Genomic DNA, 13,524 nt, shown 5'->3' on the forward strand with positions numbered 1-13,524 from the left:
CTGAGGGAGTTGAATTCTGTACCACACATGCCATATTGTCTTGCTTCTTATTTCAGTGGCATTTAACTAAATGTGATTTATTTTATTAACCTGAGAAGGAGGAAAACATGAGTCACTGCTACCACAAGTCTACATTCTGACTTGCATGCAGCGCAACATCTCTGCTGCATTTGTTTAACCCACTAAGCTATATAACATGTCCAAAGCACCTCTGTTTCAGTTGGCCAAATCTAATTAAATGATGTTACAGACAGACAGATTCGAAACGCAGCCTTATGACATGTGATAGTTTGTAAAGCCATGCTTAGCCCTTATTAAAGGCAGATTAGACGATATGCACATTAATACACTGGAAAACTGCTCAACAATCCATGATCGTTTTTATAATTGGCTTTTAAAAATTAGATTATAACGGACTCGTTTTGTCTACCTCAGACTTGAAACGCTGAGTTGAATTCACTTTATAAATAATGTGTTTTACATAGAACTTTGAGAAGTAAATTAAATATCCACATAGTTTACCAGCCTATGAAAAATTGAAATCTCAATTAACCTTGTAAAGCTACAACCACATGAGCTTCAAATTACAGCAGATTTTAGCATTAAACCGTAACTCACTTTTGCACAGGCATAATGTGATGAATTTCTAATTTTATCTTCCTGGATGTATTGTGAAATTAAAAAGGATCCTATTTAATATTCAATTTTTAGATAATTTTCCATCTTTTATTGTTTTATTTTGGGGGTGGAAGTCCTAAGCATCTGTCTTCACAGAAAATAGCTTCTGCTATCATTCTGATTAAAACACTGGAAATTACTTGCCCAATGCTAAGCAAATCTTTAAAGAACACTATATTTAAAGGGCTGTACTCCCTATCACATTAGGTGTGGGGGAAATTGATGGTTAAAGCCATTTAATAACATGTGCTCTAGACTGGGCCCAACATTCTCCTCTTCACACTCACCTCCCACAGAATGCCCACTTTTGGAGCGAGAAGGTTTGCAGAAGGAGACAGAAAGAGTAAGAAGCCCGGACATGTGTGGTTTTGTATTTTTATAGGCATTAGACCACATCTAGTGAGAAAAAAATCTCACATAGCGTGATGAATGCAACTTTGTTTTCATCATACATTGACACTCTGACACCACCTCAGTCAAGTAGTTAAATGGGGTGGTAAGGAATAGTGACAGCCTCTGATAAAGTGAATCACCACTGAGGCATCTAGGGCATCCAATAGGCAAAAACATGGCAACACTGAAGATACAAAGGGTCATCAATAACTCTCTTGTTTTTAAGATTTAAATTGCCAAAGACACTTATAAAAGTGAAGAACCAATCTACCTCAAGCAATTTTAATTAGATTTCTTCTAAATTACAAGGTGAAAGTAATTCCTAGAGAATACGAAACACACAGCAACTCCAGTCTGTAGCTAAAGAAGATACCTGGAAGAAGGATGATGAAGCACAACACCCAGGGGGATGAGGGTTTATGTCCTTTTAACAAGAAGTGTTTCAAACACAACGATGCCAGATTGGTCGACTTGGCAAAGAAATTCATTGCGTACCTTTGTACAGCATATCAGAGACTGGGGAGGAAGAGTTTTTTTGCTAGGCTAGCTCACCTTCCTGAAGTCAATATACTCAAACTGAACCAAGAGGTTGGATACTAATCAGAAAAACGTTCAGTTCCTTCTGACCTACTGAGCCAGTTATAAAATCTTCTCAAGGGACTCCCACCCACATAAATCCTGTAGCATACTTCATCCTCGAGTCCTCGCCCAGCAAATCTAGCACCTCCGGCTGGCTCAATCTCACTTTTGGAGGGAGAACTTTGATGTCAGTGCTAAGGGACACTTACAACCAGTTTAAAACTGCCAAAAGAGAAAGACAACACTAATATGTTTGATTGGATTACCACACTACTCCTGACATGCTTTTTACAATCTGGACCACACATGTCTATGTGCATTCAATCCATGCATAACATACAAACTTCTCAGGTACAGCCTGGATTTCTGATCTTTGGGTATAGAGAAACCAGACCAAAACAGATTTGTCCACATTGTTCAGATTGAACTAAATTTGTCATGCACTTTGTGATTCACTGCGCAAATGGTTATTCACGCCTAAGTGTGTCATTATATAATTTGTTCTAATCCACTTCAATCAATAAAGGGAACTGCCAGGGTTGACGAACCTCCATCTTATCATTATCATTACTACTGATGCAAGCATCATGAAAACCTTGCAGTGCTTTGCCAATCAATTCAGTCCAAACCATACTCACAATATTGCACTTTTTTATCACGTTTTAATTTGCCAATGGTTCCCTTGGAATAGACTTAGCACAGAAGGCAGCCCTCTTTAGGCAATTTGAAATTGGTTGTAAGGATCCCTAAACATTAACATCTACGTTCTCCCTCCAAAAGAGAGATTGAACCCACTAGAGGTACCAGGGGAGGGGTCGATGATAAAGCATGCCAAGGATTTAGGCAGGAGAGAGTCCTTTGAAATGACGTTATAACTGTCTCAGGTGGGTACAAGGGCCTGTGTACTTTTAGTAGGCATACGTTTGTATAGACCTATTAAACCTATTATCCACTTGTAAGAGAGAAAGAGATATGCATCAAGTGGCTGAACTGCACAATGTGATAGTAAGAAACCTGGGATCACTCCTGGTGGCATCCCCATCTGACCAAATTGTGTGATCTAAGGCAACTAGCTTATTTCACTCTTCCTCTTTTTCCTTTAAAATCACATTTGAGAGCAGCTTCACATCTATCAGTTCAGGATGTGCACTTTACAAAAACCTCTGTTGTATTTGGTTAATCCAATATATTAAGCTCTGTATCCATTAACAACCAAGGCCTTATTTAAGGTACATACGACAACTGACTTTCCTCTTGGTTCACTAACGGCATCGTCCTCAGGGTGATGTAGATAGGGGTGTGAATGTTCCAAGCTTTGAACATTTACTTCTAATAAATACCTCTCAATGCACTATAATTTATTAAAGTGAAATGTGTCCGGATGTTGAAGAAATATACTTTTTTGATTTTTTGACAAGTCTTTTTCATATTTGAACATGGCATTTGCTGCACGATTTACAATCTAAATATGCCGATTGCTTGCACCTTGTTACGTGTTTATGTCTATAGCACAAAGAAAGCCAAAAAGCAGTGGAGTGCTGCATAGGGTCAATATCAAGCATAAAGTAACTGCTGTCAGGGGAGGGAGAGGTAGTAAAGGTGCGTTATCAACTCTTTCTCAAATCAGAGCAGCACTGAGACTGTCCTGATGTATATGGGAAGTTGTCCCAGATCCTAGGTGCATAGTTAGAAAAGGGCTGCTGATTTGTTTTTGTTTGGTTTTTTACACTGCTTAGTCTGCAATCTGAGCCCCTAGAGATGGTGAGCTTGTCTGCAAGATAAAAGGGGGTACTGACCATGATGACTTTGTAAATGATACAATTTTTCTTAAAATGGCTTGGGGCTGCATGAGGAGGCAGTGGAGTCCCATCAGGATGGAGGTGAAGTGACCATATTTCTTTGGTCCCTGGATGAGATCTGCTGCAGCATGTAGGATGCCCTTAAGGTGTACCAGGGAGAAGTCTTGGAGGCCGTGGAGCAGGGCATTACCACCATACACATTCAAGCATAGCAGTACTTAAACAACAGTTCTGAGGTTACTTTCTGGAAAAGAAACATTACCATTTCTTCAGAAGAGAGCTGGCACCAGAACATCTTTGTATTTTGTGTTATGGCCTTTACAGCCAAGCCAGATCCTCTGCTTCCTCTATTACTTTACTGCCTCGCCCAACATTAGCTAACAAGTTACAGTGGGTAATTATTCTGTGTATTAACAATAATGTTTATCTTGTAGCATGTAAAGGCCATGAATGGGGCCACGACTGCAACAACACCTGCAATTGCAAGAACGAGGGAACCTGTGACCCTGTAACTGGGGCCTGCATTTGTCCGCCTGGGTTCAAGGATCTTTTGTGTGAGAAGCCTTGTGACCCTGGGTCCTACGGAGACAACTGCCAACAGGACTGTGCATGCGAGAATGGAGCCACCTGTGACCCTAGCAATGGAGCGTGCCACTGCCAAGAGGGATTCACCGGGGCATAGTGAGTATTTTGCAGGTATTTTGTGGGTAATGAGTACCCTACCCTCAATAGTGACCAGCAATGGTCCACAGCAATGGCTACTTTTGATACCCCATTATTTACCAAAATTGGAAATAAAACATTTTATAGAATGTATCTGTACATGAAAAAATAATTTTGTTAGGTTTATTGCTCATATTCAGATCTTTAACATAAGTTATCATAGCAATTTCTAACCACACTCTAAATTTTCCAGAATTTGATGTTACTGCTGATTCACTATAAATTAATCTGCATTCTGAAATTCAAGGATCATAAATGTATTGGAAAATACATCAGAACTGAAATATTTAAATAACCAGAGTTCTTTAATTTAATTTTAGTCTTCGTTGGCTTATCAAGGTTAGAAGACGGACACGCTATCATGTTTACCATACTAAATAACTGTTGGGATCCTAATTGTGCTGAATAACATTGTGAAAGATAAAAAAAAGTGAATTCAAAAAATGTAAAAAATCAGCACCTCAAAATTAAAATGTTGGTTGATGAACTGGTTGTGTGTGGATACAGATATGCCTTTTTTTTTCTCCCTTCCAGTTGTGAGAACCGCTGCACGATAAAGGAAGATGGGTCTGGTATACGCTGTCCTGAGAGCTGTTTGTGTCAGAGCGGGGGCATCTGCACAAATGAGACGGGGCATTGCCTCTGCCCACCTGGATGGATGGTATGGGAGGGTTCAGGGGTCGAATGGACATGTTTTGAGATGCCCAGAATCCACCACTGGTTTTCACCTAAGTGAGAGTATGTAAGAGCATTTTGAGAGGAGGCATCGATACTGAAATAGTGAATGGAAAAGTTGTCTGTTAGACTTGTCAGGACTAGGCACAACCTTCCATCCACTCAAAGTGGATCTTATTTAGTACTTTACTTGTAAAAACATAAATAATGGATGCTTGCTGTTTGTTTAAGAAGAGCATCGCAACTACTGCCAAATATTGGCATTTTAGAAAACGAAAGAAGCCTAGTCTTGATACTCCCTTGTGCCTCTTTCGTCCTCCATTCCACACTTCTGTCTCTTTATCTCCCTCTTGAAGGTTCTTTTTAGTCCCAGCTTTCTCAATGCGTCACTGTTTTTCTTCTTTGTCTCTTTTCTGACTTTCACTGTCTTGCTCTGGGTCAAAGTCTGATGATGAAAAATAAGTCCCAGTCGTCCAAAGATGAGCACCAGTGTCCATCCATCTACAAATTAAACGCTGAATGTAGCATGAGATGAGTTTCTCCTTTAACTGAATTTATTGCACCCAGGGGTATCAACAGCGCGAAACATATGGTCTTCAGTGCTCTTTTTAGCAACTGCAGAAGAGAACTCTAGGTGCAAAGAGGATGACTAGACATGCTGTTCGCTTAAAGGAGAAGCCAGTTAACTACTGGTTTGAAACACTATTAAGTAGCATTTGAAAAGGGAGAGAGCGAATGAGAGCTTTACCTGTTCTCTGATCATACAGTGACTTTAGATTCCTTTGCCAGGTTAGAATTTTATTAAAATTGAAATGATATTCCTGATTTTCTGAAAAGTCAAAGACATACCCAGGAACATTCCAAAATGTTTTCGAATTAAATATTAAATGGGATGGACAATGTGTAGGTGTCACATTTGTGATCCCTGACGACCCCCATGCGAATGTATTAATATTAAAATGATATTCCTGATTTTCTGAAAAGTCAAAGAGATACCCAGGAACATTTCAAAATGTTTTCAAACGAAATAATAGGTGGGTCGGACAATGTTTAATGTGTTACATTTGTGACCCTTGACGACCCCCATGCGAATTCTGTCACTGCCTTTATTACCCCGGCCTCAGAAGCGTCAAACTGTGTGCCAAACACAGGGCTAGACAGTGTCCTGGAAGCACTGTTTACGTTCTACAGCCTGGGACTGAGACATTACCCTTTAGCTTCTACGTGCTCTTATTATTATGTAATAAAAATGAAATAAAAAGCAAACACATTTGTAAATAAGATATTGCAATTTTTCATTATTGTGAAGAGTTAAACAATGATGTCTTTGAATAAAACCATTCACCTTTATGCTTCGCGTGAGTGATAGTTCCTTACAAATGAACATACATTAAAATATATTAATAATAAGGGATAAGTTAAACCACTAACATAATTCATATTCAATATTTGGTCCAATTAACACAGGTGAACATACTACTATTAATTATTTTTAAGTCTAATTTTTTGCCTCTGCCTTTGATTTATCAATACATTACTCACCGTGGTATACACTATAAGAACTGTTAGATCATGATAGTTTGTGTTATAAATAATTTCGGTACTGTTCTGTGTTTTGTGGCAGTATACCCTCCTAGTCAAACAAACACATTATTTGTCATGTAATACAAAGAGAAATGAGTAAGGTTTCCCTGGACTAACCCGTCAGCACCCAATTTAAACATATGTGGTATCTAAAATAGGCATTCATCAGTGTTCAGTTGTTATATTAAACTTGCAGTTATTATGCAACGTCAGTGATGCCAATTATTGTGACGTCCTCAGGTTTAGGGACATGTAACGTCATTTTATGCCTAATTCCACATATATGTACCTTGACTACATACACACACACAAACACACACAAATATAGTAAGTAAAGTTTATTGTTTGAATAATTAAAATCATTACATAATAAGTCATGGAAGATGAATAAATATAATAAGAATGGTACTCCATAAGGCTTTTAACATCATAATCATAATGTTCTTTCAACTAGAATGTTAAAAATCTTTTCTTGTGCAATTTTCAAGCAATTTAGCAAACATGTGAAATGAACTGTCATTCTCCCTACAGCAGGCCGTGATTTTGTGCAGGAAGAGAATTAGTGCAGGAGGTATTTGAACAGCGATAAAAATAATTGACCTACTGCAGACATTGTCAGTGTCCGCATGCAGTAGTGTTTGTCTAGAGCACTTTTTATTTCACGGTCCGACGGAGAGTAAGGGAAAGGTTTGTGTAATCATGACTTGTAGTCAAGTCCCTGCTTAACCCACGAGCTGGTGCAGGAATAAAGTGTTTATAAATAGTCAAGGTGAATATATGTGGAATTAAGTATAAAATGATGTCACATGTCCTTAACCCTACGGATTTCACAATAATTGGCATCACTGATTTCACCTTTATTACTTGGTATGTAGATGTGAAGTTAAGAATAGCAAAAATGTAAATTTATACCTAATTATATATACTACCTCATCCATATTTCGGACTCAATATATTGCCTATAGTACTCTGGTATCTCAGTATTACCTACTCTATATTCTAGACTACAACCATTTAGGATCAAAGGTGACATAATGTCACTTCCTGTACTGTAATTGAAGTCAAAGAGCATATGATGTCACGTCAGTTACCCCTGTTATTTTGGTGCATCAAAGTCCATGACAGTAGGAAACACCCAAAGTTTGTCTTAAAACCTTGAGAATAGCTCCCCTTCTCCAAATTCAAACTGCATGCTACAACATTCTTCTGGAATAGCAAGTTTGGTCCCTTCCTTTTTAGTGACAGAAAATAACCTGGGGATAAGTAACCAGACACCTATATGTTTTCTAATTCCTAAGGTGAGTAGATTAGCTTTTATCTTCTGCTTTACTGGCACTATGTTTTTTCTCATGTTATTATCTTTACCACTCATGCTATAGATTGTAAGGTATCCACGTTTCTTGTCTGTCTCTGGTTCTGCTTGCCTTCTCCAGGACATTCCTTATGCAACTCTTATGGCTTCTTCAACACTTTGGTATCCCCCTCTCGTCATTTCTCAAGTCATACACATAGGCTAAGATTTTGTTTGAACCCTGCAAAACTAGAAGCAGCTTGAAGTCAAATGGTGATAATCTGAAGTTGTACAATTTGATGCTCCACATTGTCAAGCTGTAATTAAGCAACCTACTGTAAAAAGGTTCAACCAGTTTAGCCACACAGGCCCTCTATGAGGACCTGGTAATATGAATTACTGGTGCTGCTATTAACCCAGCAATCATGAAGTGAATTCAGATTCATAGGATTGTGCTCCCTGCACCCTGCAAATGCATACCACATGAAAGCTCAAATCCTTGCTGGACTCAAGTCCTCTCTAGAACATAAGGAACAGGGTATCACTTGAGAAGCCAGATGAACAACCCTTTGTGAAGTCAGAGGCTCTAGAAGTCCTCCCCAGACTTCCAAAGTGAAGACAAGTGTCAGGACCAAGTCCCAGATGTACTAAGAACTGGTCACAAAATACTGGTCGCAATTTGAGACTAGTATTTTTGGACAAATTTAATTTGTGAACTGATCTATGAACTAACAGGTTGGTTAGAAAATTACCAATTCCTACTGAGTTGCAACTCGACCTCCCTCATGAATATTAATGAAGTATGTCACAAATTGCGACACATTAGGAATGGCAATCATCCCAAAGACGGTGGCCTGCTGAGGTCAACAGACCATCATGTCTGTGATTCCTTTAAAAAAAAGATTTTTTTAATGCAACTTGGAAAACAGGATGCCCTGAAAAAAAATTACAAGTGTAAGTTTCATTTATTAAGGGTAAGCACTGCTCCCCTAGGACTACTGCCTACCCTTAAAATATACTTTGAGCAACATTAACAGAGCGGAAGTGGTCCCTCGGAGAATGCTTCCAGTTTGCAAATGGCTTACTACCTCCTTTGAGGAGGTGGTAAAAGATTAAAGTTTTGCAACCAGAATGTGGTCGCCAAAAATAAATAAATACCACATGACTCTGTATTTGGAAGCGTCATCTTAAACACGCCCCTTCTGAAGACCGAATCAGTATTCCGTCGGAAACCTAAATTGGAATTCCGTAACTTGGTACCGAATGGCAATTTGAGGTTTGTACATAAGAAAAAACATTTTTACAATCCCAAACTGACCAATTCTGCTAAGGGCCATTTGAGACCACAAGCTGCTTTGTGCATCTGGCCCCAAGAAGTAATTACCATTTTACTGTATTTTCTCCTGAATCATGATGCCTTGATGATCCCCAAAGTCCGAGTAACTAAGGACCGAAGCAATTGCAGTTCACAGCTCACCATCTCCCATCCCACTCTTTAGCTGGGGCCATACTAATAAATGCTTCTGTTGATAGGGACAATAGTCCAGTGTGGTATAGGAATCATTGGTGAAAAATGATACAGCAAATCTTACCAATTTTATAAATATTAAGGTTTTATGATTAATGTTTTGTCATTAACTATTCAAATAAAATATACATTGGCTTAAATAAATTTTACTAGTGTCACATTGCAATCAAACCATCACTGGAGTTGATAGGGGGGATAGCGTTGGAGGGATGGCATCTTGCTCCCAAGTACTCAATGAATGCTAAGAATAGTCTGAAAATGAAAAGCAAAAGATAAGTAGAACCATAGTTAATTTGTTTGTTTGAGAAGTAATATTTAATAAGATACTTTCCTTTGCCTCTTCCTTTTAAGGGCTCAATTTGCTCCTTCCCTTGTCCCAGTGGACAGTTTGGTAGTGGATGCACATTGGAATGCCTTTGCCATAACAAGGGAGTGTGTGAATCAGAAAATGGACAATGTCGGTGTGCTTTGGGATTCACAGGGGACCGGTGAGTAATAATTTTTCACAATAGATTTTGTTACATTACTTTGCTGTAAGATAGACTGAGCACGGCGGTGCTGATCACTTCTTGGAATTACAATGGTAGTGCACAGTAGGACTCTCTAGGAAAGGTGGGTAGTTGGCCAGTTCTCAGAATGGATACTGCATTAGGATTCTCTTGGCACCAGTGGGCAGTTGCTTCATGTGATGTACAATTTCTCAATATCCCCACCTTTCCACTTCATGAAGAGTCGATAATGTTTTACACGTCTAAGACCTGCCAGATGGATAGATTCATACATCTGACCACCTGGTCATATCTGCTGAATATCATCAAAGAGAAACTCATTGCCTCCCTTTCAGCTAACCTAAAACACATGGTACAAGCTTAGAAGATGGCTTGTGGCCGGCTGCTGCTGCAGGACCTATTTCAAAGTACCCTGAGGCGTGTTTCTTTAATCAGCGTTCATCTCACCATGCGGATTCAAAGTGGGACTGCCCAAAAAATCAAAACCACTCCATTTCTTTAGTATACTCACGAAAAAACTTTAAAAACTTTTTTCATGTCCCGTGGAGAACAACGACATGTCATGGAATATGGCAGAGCAGGCATCTTGATTCACTCTCTCATCCAGGATTTTTTACAAGCAGATTGTGCCAGTATACATTTGGTCAAACAGTTTCATATGACCATATTTTACAAGTAGTGCTTAGAATAATACTGCCATACAAATTACACATCATTATTATTATTGTTATTATTATTATTGCTGTTGTTAAAGTTCAGTAGTCTTGAAACTAGGGGCCAGGCCCTTTGCAGACATGAAGTTATGTCCAGGTGGCACAGATTCAGAACAGAATAGGAAACGAGGCTGTACCTGTCACCTCCAAATTACGTCTGAAAATAATATTTTTTTGCCTGTGTATTTCACAAAATGTGCCTTTAAAAGGCTCCGCTAAACATTATATTTTTTAACTTTTAAAAATACCATTATGCAGAAATAAAAAGCTTTTGATTTTTTATGTCACTAACAGTGTTTCACGTTGAAAACTTGAATGCGGGAAACTCATATTGACCACTCAAATTAGGTAGCTGGACACATTTAACATTTCACAGGTGTATAAGAAAAAAACTTAGATTTTGCATTGTTTTGTTGCACTTTGACTCACATTTTCTCAATACATAAAAATATTAGGGGGGTTTAAAGGGTGTAATTCAGTGCAGGGTGATCACGCACATTTAGCTAGAAATTCCACAAGATTGTGCATAATTACGCAAGAGGATTAATTCTGCATTTAGTACTATTTCTTAATGCAGAAATGCCTTGTTTGTGTCTAAAATGGGTGTGAGAATGCATTTTGCACTAAGAAATATTGCCAAATGCAACAGAATTCAAATCACAAGCATAATCCTGAGATTGCGCTCAGTGAATTAGGTCTAGTGTTGGATTTTCATCCAATTTAAACCCAGCAATTAGCACTACTTTCTTATCGCAAAATGCCCCCCTCACATTTAAAATGGGGGTGAGAAGGCATTTTGCACTATAAAATGTAGAATTTCCCCGCAAACTTACTAACGGCTTCTAACACCATTTTCTTTTTTACAAAATGCCCCCTTGCATCCAAAATGGACGAGAGTATACATTTTGCATTAAGAAATAGCATTAAATGCAGCAGAACACAATTAGCAAGAGTGAGCAGCCACTAAATGTGCTCTACTGTAGGACTGTTTCCCCTTCAAATTACCCTTAATTACGAAAGCAGACGTAATTATGTTATCAGTAATTCTGCATCAAAGATTGATGCGAAATTACAGGAATTACTGCGATTATTTCATTAAAATTACACCCAGATCTAAACAATATAAGGCACTATTGTAGCCCAGTGAGTTTGGCATTTGCGCAGAGGTTAGCTTCGAAGTTCTAAGTCATCAGCATCACAAGAGGAGCGACTCCACCTTTCATCCTTTTGGCTGATAAAACGTAAAACTGAGTTGTGTAATAATAATAAATCATACTAAAATGTTCCAAAAACAATTCAGATTCTGGTCTATACAAGGTAAAATATGACGTAATTATGGGTGTGTACAGCGTCAGTAATTATATCAAGGTGAAAACACTTATCAGGCTGACTTCAGCCAATCATGAATGAAAACTTCACCTGGAAATACTCTCTCAGATTCCCGGTGTTCCGATTGTTCAGACTGTGGAGGTATTTGACAGCAGTATGAACAAGAAATATATTTTTGCTCGCTGGAGTTTCTTTGGTGGACATTGCTTGGTGATGCCTTCTTCCTAGGCTTGGTTCCTGCTCATCATTATGCCTTTATACTACTGCATATCATGCACAGAAGACACACAGGATAAAGTGGTATACTTACTAACCAATCCAGACTTCCATGCCTTTTCAATGTATAGTAAAAAGACACTATGTTTAGCCTTGTGGTCAGTGCTTAATTTGTGCTTGATGTTTCCGGTGCGGTCACCGGCACTTATTTTTGAGGACCTGCACTTACTTTTCTGCCTCAAGCATTTACTGCAAGCAAAAGACACACATGGGAAAGACAGTAGAAGAGAAAAATAAAAAAGTGTCACAATGGGAGAAAGCAGAAAGCTGCAAGAGTGAGATGAAGCGGCAGGGAGTTGCTTCAAATGGATTGAAGATGCCCGGAGTGGCTTCAGTATTGCGCTGCCTCAGTATTCCGTGTTTGCACATTTAATTGCAGCAGCCACATGTTTAAGAGGAGGGCTTTGGGCCCCGGCATGTTTTTATTTACAAATTAAGTACTGCTTGTGGTGCGTTTTGGGAGCACCCCTGAAAAAGTCGGGCAAGCTATGTTGCTGATCACCTCAGATTAGGGGATATGCTTATGCCATCCAGATCTGTTGGGACTCAAAGATTACACCAAGGGGCCGTCTTTACATACAGAAGGAGGGAGTTTGATATACCAACCTGTAGATACTTTCCCCTTACATTTAGGTGAATGAAAAACCATAGATATCTTTTAAGTAACTGATGAGATCTCCGAAATTGTTCCTACAGCTGAAGGAGCCACAAAGTTTGTGTGTGCAGGAAGATTAGAACAAATATTGGATCTTAGCACCTAGCATCATATGGCGCCCCTTACAGATGAAATGCCTCCAGTCCTTCAATTTGTTCTGTATCTAACAACAAAAGGGCTTAATCTAGGACCAGTAAATAGGCGCTGCCATCCAGTTCTGCTTTTATTCACTCACCGCCCCCTCAGTCATGGCAGATTCTTCAGGATAACAATTGCTTCCAACCAAATGCTTTTCTATCTATATAGTATCGCAGCTTAGTACTAAATTTGCAACAGGAATTCAATTAACTGCATTCTTGCTTGTCAACTCCAAAAAACGATGGCATTTTTCTTCACAAATATCTCCTTGGCTAGAAGATTAGGGACTTGCAAACTCTGTCATTTAACTATCAAGGTGTTCATTTTGGCAAAGTCGGGGGTCACCTTTTCAGCGTCCTTACAAGTCTTGCAAACTGACTTTGTTATAATGATTATTCATATGATTATTGATCCAAAAATGGCGTGGATATTTTATGTTGATTAATAAGGTCACTTCAAAATTGTTGTCCAGATCTGTTGTCCAGAACAAAAAAAGAAACAGGTAAGCAAAGAATATTAATTCAATTCTGCTACGAGCTGGCACAGATCGACCACCCCATAGGAGATCAACATTTACTCTTTGAGAGTGGTTGCCAACTACACAAGCCATTCATACGTATCTAACAGAACATATTGGCAGCATCCTCTCCATGA

At 38.8% G+C, this 13,524-nt stretch overlaps 1 protein-coding gene across 2 annotated transcripts in view; it reads left to right on the forward strand.

The window, feature by feature from the left end:
• Positions 1-13,524, forward strand: part of PEAR1 (platelet endothelial aggregation receptor 1) — a 273,016-nt gene that overhangs the window by 178,446 nt on the left and 81,046 nt on the right. For both annotated transcript variants that reach the window (XM_069217862.1, XM_069217863.1), the window contains exons 6-8: positions 3,884-4,130; positions 4,707-4,833; positions 9,602-9,738. In XM_069217862.1, coding sequence (XP_069073963.1) covers positions 3,884-4,130; positions 4,707-4,833; positions 9,602-9,738 — 511 coding nt within the window. The remainder of the gene's footprint in view (positions 1-3,883; positions 4,131-4,706; positions 4,834-9,601; positions 9,739-13,524) is intronic.

This window comes from Pleurodeles waltl, chromosome 12 (assembly GCF_031143425.1).
Source record: "Pleurodeles waltl isolate 20211129_DDA chromosome 12, aPleWal1.hap1.20221129, whole genome shotgun sequence".
Lineage (NCBI taxonomy): Eukaryota > Metazoa > Chordata > Amphibia > Caudata > Salamandridae > Pleurodeles > Pleurodeles waltl.